The 16,832-nt window shown below is 35.3% G+C and overlaps 1 protein-coding gene across 1 annotated transcript; it reads right to left on the bottom strand.

Moving 5' to 3' along the window:
• Positions 1-571: 571 nt before the first annotated feature.
• Positions 572-16,393, bottom strand: LOC121368430 (pre-mRNA-processing factor 19-like). Its single transcript, XM_041493160.1, has 16 exons — positions 16,242-16,393; positions 13,240-13,389; positions 12,531-12,607; positions 12,104-12,161; positions 10,418-10,501; positions 9,707-9,780; positions 8,698-8,778; positions 7,361-7,402; positions 6,917-6,991; positions 6,242-6,317; positions 5,350-5,459; positions 4,495-4,650; positions 3,666-3,897; positions 2,299-2,399; positions 1,716-1,777; positions 572-880 (listed from the first exon to the last, which is right to left on the bottom strand). The coding sequence occupies exons 1-16, from the start codon at positions 16,258-16,260 to the stop codon at positions 730-732; spliced, it is 1,548 nt and encodes a 515-aa protein (XP_041349094.1). The 5' UTR covers positions 16,261-16,393; the 3' UTR covers positions 572-729.
• Positions 16,394-16,832: the final 439 nt, after the last annotated feature.

The raw sequence follows: 16,832 nt of genomic DNA, 5'->3' as shown, positions 1-16,832 counted from the left end.
TCGGTCAACAAAGACGCCATTTTGCAAATGGCGTCCGACACGACAACCGGCAATATAATAACATTTCATGTAATTAACACTTGGCAAGTCAAGCGAAATACGCGAAACATACGAAAGGTAACGAATAAGGTGGAAAAAAAAAAAAAACATTCCACCTAACACCAAGCCAGTCAATACAGACGCCATTTTGCAAATGGCGTCCGACACGACAACCGGCAATATAACAACATTTCATGTAATAACGCTTGAAAGTCAAGCGAATACGCGAAAAGAACATACGAAGCTATACGAAGCTAACGAAATATAAGGTGAAAAACATTTCACCCAACACGAATACAAAACCAAAGGTCTTATAAAAAAAGTTGACTCCAAAACAGAGCCAAACAAAAGACGTCCAGACCCTTTCGCGAAGAGAAAAAGAAGGAAGTTACAGTCATGTGACCGGAACTAGAGAGCAGTATACAGTAGAAGAATTTAGGCCATCCCATTGGCTGTTGGGATGTTCGGACCAGACCACTTGCGTGGGGGGGAGGTGCACTTGTTTGAGGACAGGTAATGTCTATAGAAATGGCCGAACCAAAATTTGTTCCAGTGTGAGTCCTGCATGGTATAACTGGTCGACTGAAAGTATGTTTAATCATGAAAAAAACAAAACAACCGTCTCAAGTCTTGTGGATATACACGAACTGTGTGTTTTCAAGGGACAACATACTGTCCTAGAAGCAAGCACTAGTTTAAAGACATCCCAAAGAATTTGAGTGACCGATCCATACTGCCCGATGCTATGAAGGACGCATTATGACCAAACCGGACACCTGTGGCCGCGGCAGTGTGGTCATTGAGGACCACAAGTTCACTCCACTGCTTGCAGAGGTAGGCCCTGAAATATAACACAGCCAATTGTAATACTGAATGAATGAATGAACGAATGAACGAACAAACAAACGAACGAACGAACAAACAAACAAACGAATGAACAACACCCCAGCATGAAAAATACATCAGCTGTGGGATATCAAACAGAGGTAAATATATGAATACAAAAGACAAACTGAGTGAAACTTTTTAAATCTTGATGCAAGTAAAATGTGCAAACCACACTTTACAGACAGTTGAACGACATAGTAAATTTCAACCCTAAACATTTATTCAGGCACAGATATTTAGAGGAAGGGTACTGGGGGTGTACACCCCCTCACCTGATCCTCAAAGTGCTTCGACATACAAATATAGTAAATTTACTCTTTTAGTGGAAAGGAGGAGTGTTTTTATAATGATGCATGAATATTCAAGAGTGAAACCCCTCTAAACCAGATACCCTTGGGACCAAGTAAAATGTCTGGTTATAAAGAGGAATCCGGTTTAGAGAGGTTAAATTCTTTACTGATTTTTTAAAAAAGGACCATGGAAAATGTCTGTTTTTTTAAGGGAATTCCAGTTTACAAGAGGGTCCGGTTTTTTTTTAGGGAATTCCAGTTACCAGAGGGTCTGGTTTTGAGAGGTTTCACTGTACACTGAAATATTGTAGGTGCTCTTTTTCGATGTAGCATCCACTCTCTAAAACCAAATAACGAGTTGTTTGTTATTAATTAATTAATTAATTCATATTCTCTTTTAACCAGAGAAGCAATACCAAAATGATCGTTAAAGACACCTCTATGGGTAGCCTTTACCGCCAGATGCGAGTACACATTAATAAAGGCTGTATTACTGACCTGATATCAGAACCTGCTACAGCCAAATACGTTCCACTCTGATCAAAGCTCAAGTTCTTCACCTACAAGAAAAAACAGAACGCAAAATAATTTTCACATCTTACATATTCCAAGATCGAGATTGAAAGAGAGAAGAGAGGAGGAAAGAAGCAGAGGAAAGGGTAGAGGCTGGGGGGGGGGGAGCTGAGGAGCATTTGGTTAGGAAAGGTATGGAGAGGGGCGGGGAGGGGATAAGAAGGACAAAGGGAGTGGAAGGGGAAGGAAGATGAGAGAAATGCTTACTGAAGTACTGTGAGGAGAGGAGGGGGGGGGGGGGGCGCGGCGGCGGCGGCTACTCCTACCAAGAAACAGTAAGGGACATTTTGTCTGCATTTTCCGAAAGACAGAACATCACATGTCACAGCTTTTATTTTAAAATAACAGTCACAGGGCACTGGTTGGGAGAGTAAACAACCAGAGCACATCAAGGCCAATCGATCCGGCGACCCACTGCACATCAAGCAAGCACTCTACCACTGAGCTACATCTCATCTTTAACACATTGAGGAGAAGGATCGGATTACTTCACTAGTTAAAACATTACCTCGTATTTCTCATCCAAAGTGATCGTCTTGAAGTTCTTAAGTTTGCGCAAATCCCAAAGTTTAACAACCGAATCTTCAGCAGATGTGGCCAGATAGTAACCTGTAAAAACAACATCAATCCATAACATCAGAATCTTTAATAACAAGTAATAACAATATCAATTCATAACATCAGAATCTTTAATAACAAGTAATAACAATATCAATTCATAAAATCAAAATCTTTAATGATGAGTATTAACAATATAAATTCATAATATAATTCATACAGAATACTCGGATAATAACTTGCAGTAGTTAAATTTCCATTATATTCATTAGTTTAAAGACATCCACACAAAAAAAGTTGGTTTTATTTAACGATGCCACTAGAGCACATTGATTTTTTATCTTATTGGCTATTGGACGTCAAACATATGGTCATTCTGACACTGGTTTTTTTTAGAGGAAACCCGCTGTCGCCACATAGGTTACTCTTTTACAACAGACAGCAAGGGATCTTTTATTTGCGTTTCCCATAGGCAGGATAGCACAAACCATGGCCTTTGTTGAACCAGTTATGGATCACTGGTCGGTGCAAGTGGTTTACACCTACCCACTGAGCCTTGCGGAGCACTCACTCAGGGTTTGGAGTCGGTATCTGGATTAAAAATCCCATGCCTCGACTGGGATCCGAACCCAGTACCTACCAGCCTGTAGACCAATGGCCTAACCACGACGCCACCGAGGCTGGTTAGATATCCACAAGGTCCAGCCATAGCAATGCGAGTTTGTTCATTTTTGGTTGAATGTCACTTTATATTGGTTTTTCAGTTTGCACACACCTTTTTGTGGTTTATACCCCAGTGAATATGAAAAATATAACAGACAATAAATAACAATTCAAAACAACAAAATCTTCAGATCTGTTAAAAAAACAATATCAATTCAAAACATAGGAAACATAAATAGCCAATATAAACAACAGGGATGTGCGAGGGGATGAACAAAAAAGCTTACTGCGACTGGGGTCCTCAATTTTAACATTGACTGCACGGTGTAAAATCCTCATGATGGTCGGAGATTCATTTACGATTCAGCTTCTTTCTTCCCAAGTCGAACAAAAGCTTTCAAATAGCACATCCTGGATTGGACAAAACTGACCAATCACAGCAAAGCTGACAAAATCCAGCCAAGGGAATGTACTACACGTGAATACTACTTGCGATCACGCGATACTAATTTTGACCTAACGCTTGTGTGTGGCGGTCTCTATCAGTCAAAAGGTGCATCGTTTTGTTTTGGGTTGGTTTTTTTAGACAAATGGAAAAGCGCATTTAAGTGTTTATGCATAGCTCTCACATCCCTGAAACAAGTCTTTACTAACCGTTCTCTGAGAAGGCAATGCTGGTGATTGGACCCTGGTGTCCTGGGAAATTGGCTACATTGGTGCGTTCCTTCAAGTCCCAGATCTTAACGATGGAATCCTCCGTGCCCGTTCCGAAGATGAGACCGTCGGGGTGGAACTGTGCACAGGTCAATGCAGAAGCCGACTGCGTTGATGTCTCACCAACTTTGGTCAAAACACGGCCAGTTCGTATGTCAGAAAACGCCCAGTGCTAATAATAATAATCAAAGTTTTAAATGCAAAAAAAATACAATAAGAATAGGAAATATTTTTATCATTATTGTGACGTGATTTGCTATGCATGTTTTAAATATTATGACACAAATTTTCTAAAGTAATAATAGTAGTTGCTAATCAATTTTCAAACTGATCAGCAACTTGTCACTAATCAAAATTTTGAAAACAAAATAATTTTTGAATACATGTCTAGAACTAATTTGACAAATTTAAGTTAAAATTAACAAACTGACTCTCTATTTATGTATGTACAACATAACAGTGTTAAAAACAGCTTTAGTGAATATGGGGTGGGGAAGTTATGGATGCCACATACTGTAACTGTTCATAACAGTAAAATTAAGTCAGTACTTGGCGGTGAAAGCAATTCCTTAGTATAAGAAAAAAGAAGAAGTACAGTTTAACAGACAGATTCCTTTCTTTGTCATTCAGCATTTACTCATCAATGGATTAAACTCTTCGGACCACTCTAACTCATAATAGTTACATTTTCATGAAATCATAGCAAGGTTCCAGAGACATAAAAACACCCTGAACATACACAATGACAGTTGTATTTAATATTTCCTACCATGTCGAGGGAGCAGCTGAGAAGGTAGTCTCCGGTGGCGTGCAGGCTGATTCCCGTGACCGGCGCGTCGTGGGCTCGAATCACTTGGGCACACTGCGCTGTGGCCACGCCCCACACACGTATCGTGTTGTCAGGAGACGCCGAGAATACCAATTCCTACAAAATAAAAACAGCAAACTTCTATCATTTTACATTATGCAAAGCATAAGATACATATTGAATATTAAAGGCTGACACAAAATTAAACAATGTGTCACTGAAATCCCTTCTCCCAACATGCAAATTACAAACTCAACATTTAAATTAAATGAAAAACAGAAAACACTTTAAATACAATACAATATTGTTGTTAGGATTATGGCAGCACTCTACCATTTCCAAAAGTGTTACTTTCTTTAGCAGCTTAATATAGTCTGCTTTTAAAAATAATATAAAATACGTAACTGCCTTTTCACATCTTTCGTTGATATTTACAACTAGGTTGACATCTGTGGTATATAAATAACACATTACTTTGAAATTACTTGTGTTTATTAGTAAATTTTATCAATTGTGCATACGGTATGTTGAGTTATATTTATAACAGCAATATGAAGCAGTTCTCTGGCTTAAGGGTGGATAACTCAAGCTATATTGATTTTTTGCAAGGTAGTTACCAAGAGACTGGACTTACTAAAAATAGAAGACATGTAGCCCTCTTGATATTTCACTATTTTTCACAGAATATATTCAATATAAAAATTCGACTAAAAAGCATATAACAGTAAATGGTGGTGTTGTTACGGAACACTCATCTAAGCCATCTAAGAGTTTTATAGAGACCTGGGCCATTTTCAGGTTTTAAAATGAACTGACCTCCTCTGGGTGATAAATTACACTGGTGACCTTCTTCGTGTGACCTTTAAGAATGGCTATGACCTGTTCCGTGTCTTTGTTGAAGACTACAGCATTTTTGTCATTTCCACCTGGGGAAAAAAATAATAACATGTTAAACTTTTTTTTTAAATAAATAAATAAATGAACATTTAAAAATACCCCATTACACGTAACGCTGGATTTAAACATTTTCAAAACCTTTTCTGTACCCATTGCTCATCAAAAGTGCACATAAAAAAAAGAGAAGATTTTCTATGGAATATTTTTATTTTAAAAGAATACACTGGCATTACATATTCTTCTACTAGAATATGGCTCCCGAAAATATTGTTGTTAACAGTCACTAAATTTTTATATTAATATGACATAATGCCAACACTATTAATTAATTAAGTTTCTGGAATTTGTGAAATGAACAGAGAAAACAGATAGAAATGAAATGAAATGTTTTATTTAATGACACACTCAACACATTTTATTGACGGTTATATGGAATGAATGAATGAATGAATGTTTAACAACATCCCAGCACAAAAATACACATCAGCTATTGGGTGTCACAAATGGTGATGGTTATATGGCGTCAGACATATGGTTAAGAACCATACAGATACAGAGAGGAAACCCGCTGTCGCCACTTCATGGGCTACTCTTTTCGATTAGCAGCAAGGGATCTTTTATATGCACCATCCCAAAGATAGGATAACACATACCATGGCCTTTGATATACCAGTCGTGGTGCACTGGCTGGAGCGAGAAATAGCCCAATGGGCCCACTGACGGGGATCGATCCCACACCGACCGCACATTGAGCAAACGCTGTACCACTGGGCTACGTCTCTCCCCGCAGAACACAGATAGGTTAACTCACCAGTAACAATTCTTGATGTATCTCTCAGGCAGACATCAAGAGCAAGAATTCCAGGAATACTGGCACTGTGCAAACCCTGTAGAAATTAGGAAAATAATGCACAACCCATTACATCTCAACTAGCATGCATAATACATTTCGTCCAAACAAGAATACTTAAATAATACACTGCACTGAAAGAATTTTGTTACATTTTTAAAACTTAACGTTTGTCACACTAACAAAAATGTACCTTTTCATTCATCCTGCTATAATGTGAATGAAAGTTATTGCCAACATAAGCTGTAAGTATTCTCATCATGGTTACCCAGGGCTAGCTCTGGGTCATCAGAAAATGTCGCCAAATTATCTAGAAAATGCCAAACCTATAGCTATTTTCCAACAAAATATCAATCATTACACAAATTGTTTTTCGCCAAATTAAAATAAAATTCGCCAATTGTTCCTAAAATTCGCAACTGGCAAATCTGGCAAGTGGCAGAGCTAGCCCTGTTTAAACGAAATACAATATAAAACAAAACCCACACACTCAACATATTAATTAAAAATACATAATATTATATCAGGCAAATAACTGTACCATTACTTATAAATTGCACCAAAGTGTACCCATCTAGATGTTGTGTTATACTAGAGCCCACGCTCGATAATTCCTCAACAGTTACATATACGTACAGTGTGTGAAGCCAGTTGTCTGTACTGTCGGATATCTTCAACTGTTGCCAAACCTTCGGGAACTGTTTTACCTCTCTGAAAAAGAAAAGAAAGAAAAAATAAATAACAGTAAAGGTGTGTTGGAAGACTTTACACTGATCTATGCTTCAAAAGCCGAAATAATCTTGTATTAGGTTTAAACTTAAATTAAAGCACTATTACAATTTTGTTTTAGATGCTGTAAGTTGGAGCATCCAGTCCAGATTGCAAAATACTTTTAAAAAATAAGCTTGAGTTTAGGACTGATTCTTCAAAATAATCCAGTTATAAGGAAAACTTAATCGATACCCTGCATGAACAAATTATCACTCCCAAAATATAACCTGTATATTTTGTTGCAAGAAAATGGATAAAATCTTGGAAAACAATTAGTAGTTACAACACAGTTACAACACATTTACATACCTTCTTACGTTCAGCTGTAAGCAATGTGGCTTTGTCTTGGAGCTATAAAACAAAACAAAATATGATGGAAAAAAACGGGAATTTTTTTTTTATCATTATACTTAAAGATACCATATCACCTGTTGAATCAGCAGTCAGTCCCTCCTGAATTCCACGATTCCGTGGACGCGAAAAATTTTGCAGAATTTGCACCATCGTGCAGAATAGTTGTTCGTCCGCGGAAAATCACTTTTTGTGCAGAACAGGTGCAAAATTCATAATTTTAGGCCATGGAATTTGTCTTAAACGCTGCAAAATGTTCAATGTTTCTGAATTGTAACATTAAACATGGAATTTTAATAGTGTATACTTTCCATGCAGTAATAAATAGAAACATAAATCATTTGTTTCTTTTGTTTTAAGTTATTACAAGCTGGACTGGTAACCGCTTCAGTTACTAGTCTGCGTAACCTGCGTTTGGAACCAGCCTTTAGTTTCTGTCATTGAATCGGAAATTCTCGCAAGGTAGAGCGCAATGGATTGTGGCGAGATGTTCCAATCGTTGCTCGGTGCGTTGGTTATGGAAACCGACGAAGACAGGTTGTAATTACATTTTGACAGATTCCACATATACGAAATAGGATTCAGCACTTCCATTCTATTTAATATAAAATAATTATATTAATATATAAGTATCGATTGTTGGAATCGTGATGTTAAGCAACAATATTTAAGTATTTATTAATCACAAATCACATTTAACAAAGAATCCGTAAGCGTAAAAACAGGTGGTTTTCCATTTCAAGTTTTAATGATTCAATCTTCCGGAAGCACCCGTCTGCTTAAAACATAAATCGTCTGCTTTTTCGCGATTTTTAAATAAATCTAACATTTTGAACATCTAGTTTTAATTTTAAGTGTTATTTTTCAGTTTTATATGTTGCAGAATTTATCAAATTTTACCGCAGAATATGTCAAATTTTACCGCGGAATTTTAAAATGTTTGCTGCGGAATTCAGGGGGGAGTGAGCAGTTATTAATTATTTAACTGAGTACATATAAAACAACATAAATATTGCAAAATTTAAATAATTTCTGCAACCAAAATTTGGTTCAAGTGATTTTTACCTAAGTAACAGTAAACCAATTGTTCAGATGAGTGAATTATATAATACTTGTCCAATGGCTATGTTTGCGTTACGCCTATTATACAGTGTGTAAAGCGATTATACGGTTCACATGTTCAATTCTTAAAATATTGATTTTACAATCCATTACACCTCCAGGGAGTGGTCTACGAATTGAGGCGCATACCACCCTGATAAACATACAATGACGATAAAACACGTGTGACCTACTTTCTGTATGACCTCGTCAGTCATGCCGGCCTCCTCCAAGGGTTGTTGGGCAGCTTCAGGTCCTGCTTCTGCTGCATACGCCTGTTAAAAGAAAAATGAAGAATTAAATAGCATAAGATTACTACCGCTCTCCCACAAACTCACCTGGACAGTTTTAGGCATGACAAATGGAGCATCTTGCAATAACCATTTTTTATTAGATTTTATTTGAAAGTTTGTGTGATTGCTCACCTGGCACCATTTCAGGGGAGTGATCTTCAGCTTGCCTTGATTTTGCTTGTGGCGAAGACTGTAGAGGATGTTGTTGCCATATTTAAAATTGATGAACATAAAACAACCCACAAACCAGAAAATAATTAAAAGAAAATAGAGTTGATGAACTAGCTAGAAAACTTAAAAAGTCATCTTTCTTCCTGGTTGGTAAAGATCCTACTGCGGTTTACATAAAAACTAGTTTAATAATATATTAAAGGGACATTCCTGAGTTTGCTCCATTGTAAGATGTTTCCGACTAATAAATATTTCTACGATTAAACTTGCATATTAAATTTTAATTTTTTTTTTTGAATATCAGTGTCTATATATTCAATGTGTTTCTGGTCGTCTTAATATTTCTAAGAAGCCCAAACTGGATTTTGTCTTCAAATAATTTCGTACGTATGAAAATTATTTTTTTTAGGAAATTTAACCTAGTACAAATATTAGAACACGTTTAATATACAGCCACTAATATTTTATGCAGAAAAATATATTTGATATGTAATTACAATCGTTAAAAAGTATCTGTTAGTCGATAACATCTTAAAAATTGTAGCAAACTCAGGAATGTCCCTTTAAAACAAGGGTCCTAAAAATATTGGGTTTTTTTTTACCTGAAAAGCAATAAGATCATGACTTTAACTAACCCCCCCCCCCCCCCCCCCCCAATCCAAACACTGTTCAGATTGTGAAAAACATTGACATTTATGGTCGATCCCCAAAAAGTCTGTTTTATTAAAGTTATACTTACAGGCGCAGGTACTGGAGGTGCATAGCCAGGAGCACCTGCTGTGATTCCAGCCTGTGGCTTCAGTGTGGCCAAAGCTGGGAAAATAAACAGAGTAACACAGAATTATAACCTACACAATATTAAATGTCTAACAAAAACTTTAATCTTTTATCGAGTATATCCAATACTAAATGTATATTTTTTTTAATACTCGATTCACAGAATGCACAAGTTTGGAAACTGTCTGAACTAACTTTCTACTGTTAATCATCCGTCCATATGTGAGTTACTCACGACAAAATTTGTTACTGTGCCAGCCTCTGTTTGCTATAAGCCCCAGAAATCAAACATATTCATTAAATTGTATATAAATAAAATTACATAAATTCGGATATGAAGAAACTTGAGTGTTTTTGTTATATTTAATATGAATATAATCTGATCTCTCACACGGTGCATTCATACACTTTGCTATCAAGCAAAGTCCAATACTATCCTGGACTTTTTAAGGCATTTTTAATAATATATTTAAAATTTTAAAGTATTTTTCTGCAATCACCAACATCCCAGTAATATTACAATGTTTTGAAAAAAGCTGCCAATGTCTTCTTGTATGATTTTAAATGGTTGGAGGACAAAATGGTCCACAGATTTTCATAAACATAACCTCCCACTATGGGTATACAATTTACACTGCTCTTCTTTCAATACTGAAAATCAATAACATCTTACCCTCTCGGGCAGCTGTGACTTCCTTGGTGAGTCGAGCTATCACACGACAGGCAGCATCATGCTGATACAGGGCGTGAGACAATTCTGAAATCACGTAAAAAAAACCCACGTCATTAAATTAAACACACCAAAATACACAGTTCAATGTATCATATAATAGCTAGCATATCCAGAGTAATCAAAGTATTGTGATATTTTTCTGATCACATACTTTGAAAATTTGATAACTTTCCAAGTTAGATGTAAATTAATCGAGGTCAAGGCATTATGTTTATTGACATTTTCAGGGCTCGAACTTAAGAATTTGTCTCCCACAGCGATTTTTAAAAGAATTGCCATGGGTGAAACAGTCCACAGACGGCAATTTTGAGCCTGCCTATGGTTGCACAATTGTTTTAAGTGACCTTTGCAGCAAATAAACCTGACTGAAATGCTATCTTGTTATATGTAGACATCTTTTAAATGTGCAAATGTTAAATATTGGCAGATAATGTACACCAGCTGTATACATCTGGCCATTGTTGAGCAGCTTTATTGATGGCACAAAAGTGCCATCAGTGATGCTCGCTACCTATGGCAATTTATAGTTGGTGCTGCCGTTAAGTTCGAGCCCTGATTTTAGCAAATGCATTACAGTGACACTCCATAATTAATGTATACATTCATAGTCATCAAACAAAAACATTTCAATAGCAACTTAACACTGTAAACTGTTCAGCATTCATAAACAAAAAACTTTAAGCACTAGTTTATTTTTATGTAAGGATATCCAAAATGATGTCATTTTCATTCAAAAAGACACTGCGTAACATATTCTTATGTCATTTGACTATCGAATAATGGCCGACTAGAATTAAAGTTACATATGGAGTTTACAAAAGCATGTTGTATAAAGCTTATGATAAAGAGATTATTATCCATGGGTGTTTCGGTATCATCAATATCTTATATTAGAAATAAAAATAATGAATTATGCTTACATAATATAATTTTTATTCCTAATATATGATATTGACAATACGGAAACACAAACTGATAATAACCTCTATGTATGCACATATCTCTCACACACACAAACAATGGATGTGGTACTATGACCAAAACCCTAAAGTGCAATATTCAAATATACATTTAGGAGCATTTAGTAGTGCTCAGGAGTTTACACAGGGCTTACCATGTCCATTATCAAATTAGTCAATAGCTCATTTGTATACAATATGGCTACAACATTTAGCATTTGGCTAATAATTTTTTTTTAATTAGCCACTTTTGAATAATTTTCAAGGAAATACTTTAAAAATGTGAAAATTGGCTAGAATAAAGTTCTTTCCAGTGTGAGCTCTGAACACGTCATTAACAAAGGCATTGACTTTGAGCATCCTTTAACCTTTTTTTATATTTGTTTTGGAAAATCAATGATGATTTTGAGTTAGGAAAGTTGTATTTTCTGTTTAGTGCAACGTAACTGTCAAGATTTTTTTATCATAATAAAATTTTACCATTTTACAAGAAATAGATTAATGAATTATCATGACTTGAATCTTATTTTATTTCCATCTGACAATCATTCTGTAATCTTGATTTTGATGAAATTAATACAATAGTGTAAATGTGAAGTATTTACATTGAATAAATGATTATTTAACGACACCCAACCCCACAAAAAAACAAATTCCCTGTACCCACCCTGCCTTGCAGTCTGCAACTGTTGACGTAAAGTAAAACTGTGTAACATGACGGCATCCTGAAAGAAAAACATACACTCTGTAATTTAATATAATAATAGCAATTTAAATAAGTAAATAAATAAATAAAAATTCTTAAGACAAGTCAACAGATGTATATTTTAGATACAGATACAATGTGTACTGCAAGTAACAGACTTCCCGACATACTCCAAACTCAAATATAAGTATGTCACTGATCAGAAACTTTTATTGTACATTTTTTAAAGTGCAAAGTAGTTCAAGTTTGATGTTAGCTGGATCATAAAATGGATTCCCATCTGACAGACATCGTCAAAAACATGGTACTTTTATCAAATGTATCAAACATCATCTCTGTCCAACCTATTGAATAAAACATTCTTCGTAACTAAAACAATAATAGTTACCCATTCATCTTGTAAGGATTTGAGGATTGCAGGAATGCTGGTAGCAGATGGCGGCTTAGGCTTGACAAGTGGAGAACCTGAATAAAATAAGTTAAATAAATAACAGTTAAAGTTTGTTTTGTTTAACGACACCACTAGAGAACATTGATTTATTAATCATCAGCTACTGGATGTCAAACATTTGGTAAATCTGACATATATTGTAAGTGAGGACACTGGCAAACTGTTTTCATTAGTAGCATCATCCCACAAACAGGATAACACATACAAATGGCCTTTGATATACTAGTTGTGGTGCACTGGCTGGAATGAGAAATAGCCCAATGGGCCCACCAACAGAGATTGATCCCAGACTAACTATACAGTTATAAGAACTAGCCTTACAAACTTTTGTAAAACTAGTCTCTGCAGAATTTAGACAGCCTTCTACTTTGAAACACAAATATCACACAATACAATCTGGAGATTTTTCAAAGACTGGAAAAAGGACATGATCTTCATATTAGTTGACTGGAAAAAGTACACGATTTTCATATTAGTTGACTGGAAAAAGTACACGATTTTCATATTAGTTTGTCAGCCATGAAACAGCAAAAACAATGTTAATCTCACAGACAGGCTTAGAGTTGCATATATAGTTAAATGCTGTACAAGTGTGCTACAATACACATTTTCCTGACACTGTATAATTTTTTTTTTATAAACTTACTTTTAACATCAATGAGCATGTCCACAGACAACTTCTCCGAATTCATGGGATCTGTCCCATTCTCCTGTATGTACTTCTCAATGAGTCGTTTCTCGAACATGTGGCCTGACGCTGGGGATATGACTGGGTGCTCTGGCACTTCATTACTGACTGTGACAATGAAAAAAAAACAATAATTAAATTTTCTTTTTGTCTGTATATTTTACAGATTAGTTAAATGATGCTAAGGTTTTTGCATTACTATCTTGATGACCCCTCAATAAGTAACCCCTCCCCACCCAACTTGCACTAATTTTCTGCAATTTGTTGGATTATTCATGCAAGAAAGAAATGTCTTATTTAATGATGCTCAACACAATTTTATTTAGGGCTATGTAGAGTTGGACATATATACGGACCACAGACATAACTTTAGAGAAGAAACCTGCTATCACTACTCCACATGTTACTCTCTTTGATTAGCAGACTAGGATATTTTATATAGTACATGCAACGGCCTTTTAAAAATAAGTTGCAGAGAACATATTTTAATATATATAGAAGCTTTCTCTCGAACCAGTTTATTAGTCCGAACTGTAAAATTAAACGACTAAGTCTATCCGAAGAAATACAAAAAATTATTTATGCAGGGTTTCTAGAATTTTTATAAAATCCACTAGCCATGTGATCAGTGATTTAAAAAATGTACTAGCCATGATTAAAAATTCACTAGCCCTACTTTACAGTTAATATAATTTTACTAAATAATAGTAAAAACTGGATATGTCACCTAAAGAGAAAAATATAACTTAAAAACAATAACATTGTGGGGTGGGTGGGGTGGAGGGTAGGATATTCATATTTACAAAATAGAATTAACTGCAATATTTGACAAACAATTTTCACTAGCCGTCGGGCATGGCAATAGTAGTTATTTACTAGCTCAACATTGAATATCACTAGCCATGGGAGTGGGGCTACCATAATCTGGAAGCCCTGATTTATGTACAAAGTTTTTATTGACCCTTTCACATCAGTCACAAAGTAAGTTATTATAAATTTGGAAATGGAACGAATTAATCCTAGAAGGTATTTATTTCTCAGCAGATTATTTGGTAACTTGCACACACAAATAGTAATTTTGTGTTGTTTTCGAAATCACTTTTACTGAAATTATTAAGAGAAAACATTTTGTTTAGACGGATAGGACAGACTATAGCCCTCTTACCGTAAGAGTACTCGGGCTAGCGTATCATGTGATACGTTATGGAGGAGTGAGCAGGCTCTTATGTCATTTCTTCAAACCAATTGTCACATTTTTATTCATTAAGTAAAATGCAGCCAATCAATGCCAATACATATTTTATTTAAAAACTGTACAGTGCTGTCCGGTGTATCGGCGCACCTAAGTCAGGGCGTCTAGATTATGGTAGCCCCACTCCCATGGCTAGTGATATTCAATGTTGGGCTAGTAAATAATTACTATTGCCATGCCCGATGGCTAGTGACTTTTTGTTTGTCAAATGTTGCAGTTAAGTCTAGTTTGTAAATATGAATATCCTGCCCCCACTCCAACCCCCACATGTTAGTGTTTTTAAGCTCTATCTCCGTCTTTAGGTGACATATTTGATTATTACTATTATTTAGTAAAATTGTATTAACTTAAAGTACAGTAGGGCTAGCGAATTTTTTATTGTGGCTAGTAAATGTTTTAAATCACTGATCCCATGGCTAGTGGATTTTATAAAAATTCCAGAAGCCATGCCTAAGCATTCAAAGACCATTTTCTATGTGAACACTGAAATACTTAATAAAATGTGTCTCTCACCAATGAAGCAGTGCATAATCTGAGATACACACCAAATTGTTTTATGTCTGTAGTAAATAAACATTTTAAAATGGTGCATAAATATAGGCACCCCCTTGAATCCAAAACGATTTGCATGTCCGGTGATTCGGCGCAGCAGATGAGGATCGGTGACCCCGTTATTTATAAACCGCCCATGACCTCACTTTGTAGCCCATAAACGCTACACTATTGTCCTAGGATTATTTTAGCTGCTTTTTTTTGTTTGTCTTGTTAAAAAATATTACTATGAAAATGAACGATCACACATGACCCATCTCGTGATCAGTTTCGGAATCGTTTTCTTGAGTGGCACAGTACTGCAGATGCATACATGTTTAATGTCATGCATAGCTAAGATGCCTACTTGGATTTTTTTCTCAGGTAGATTGTGTACACACGTGGATCTTATTTCGTTTGTATTATTATAATATATATTTTTTGTAACAATGCGATGATTGTGAACTGGAATGACAGTCAACTAAGGTGTAAAACCTTTGTTTTGTTTGCATTTGTCTGTGTTTTCCTTTTCAGTTTAAATAAAAAGGCACGAGTTCCTTATTTTCCCCATAACGATTTTAAAGAAATATTTGTTAGAATTAGTTTAAGGTTAGGGTTAGCGATAGTTATATACAATATCTTTTAAAACAATTTGTTCTATAAAACCAACATAATGTTTATATTTCGTAATCCAGTAATTCAATACCCCAATAGTGGGGAAAATAAGGAACTCTTTCCAGCAAAATACCAAGTGCACGGAATCACCAGACACACCGATACACCGGACACAGTTTAAGTGCAACCATAAAATCTCAGATGATGCTTCCAGATCTGTGCAAACATTCCCTGTAAAGTGGTTTTTTGTTCGTTTTGTTTTAATCTGGGCCCATTATATTTTGGTAAAGACTACTAAAATTCTTAAATAGCCTGTTACTGGGCTGGTTAGGGAATAAAAGCTAATTTCGTACCCTAAACCCTTTTGTTACTTAATCTTTTTTGTTAAAGTTCTCTCCCTTTAAAGTTATAACCCGTTTATGAGTTGTAAAAAATCAGCTGTATAATGTTAGCAAATTTCTTACTATATATTTCACTTTAAAAATGTTTATCAAAATACTTTTAGTGTTAGAACATATTACGTTGCATTGATCATGAACAATTTATAAATGTTCAAACTTACTCGCACAGCAAAGCGACATGTTGCTTTTGTCACGTGACTTTTGTAAAAAGGTTTCTTAAAAATTGTCTCGGAGAAAACAAGCGGAACAAAGAATTGTTATCTTATGAATAAACGAACGATACCAAGATGAATATTAATTAAGTAAAACATAAAAACAAACACAATTTTCACTAAAAATAGCAAAACAAATTTTAGAAATAAAAACATAAAATATATTCGGTGATACGGCGGATGGCTCGAGGCTATATGCACGGCAGCCGTGTAATTAGTATTCAAGTCAACTGAGGACTGGCTATAAACACGTCCAAAAAAGAAAGAAAAAAGTGAAGTAAAAAGTAAAATTAAGCAAAGTTAATGTAAAATAAACGTAAAGTAAATGTAAAGTATGGGTAAAGTAAAGTAAAATATGGATATGAAGTGAACTTATGGTAACATCTATAGTCCGTCCCACGGGGAACGCCTTTTTTTATGCTATATAATTTACTACAAGTTATTTATTTCTGAGCCGATTGTTTTCTAAATTGGATACAACAATAGTTGGGGGGGGGGGGGTTATAAAAAAATATTATTATTATTTCTAAAACACTTTTA

Source organism: Gigantopelta aegis, chromosome 3 (genome assembly GCF_016097555.1).
Source record: "Gigantopelta aegis isolate Gae_Host chromosome 3, Gae_host_genome, whole genome shotgun sequence".
In the NCBI taxonomy this organism is placed as follows: domain Eukaryota; kingdom Metazoa; phylum Mollusca; class Gastropoda; order Neomphalida; family Peltospiridae; genus Gigantopelta; species Gigantopelta aegis.
The sequence above is the reverse complement of the archived record's forward strand: the minus strand, read 5'-3'. Positions and strand labels throughout refer to the sequence as shown.

Coding starts and splice junctions, on each gene's coding strand:
- LOC121368430 (XM_041493160.1), bottom strand. Junction 9,781..10,417: donor AGTCACAGCTGCCCGAGAGG/GTAAGATGTTAT, acceptor TTATTTTCCCAG/CTTTGGCCACACTGAAGCCA. Junction 7,403..8,697: donor CTGACGAGGTCATACAGAAA/GTAGGTCACACG, acceptor TTTGTTTTATAG/CTCCAAGACAAAGCCACATT.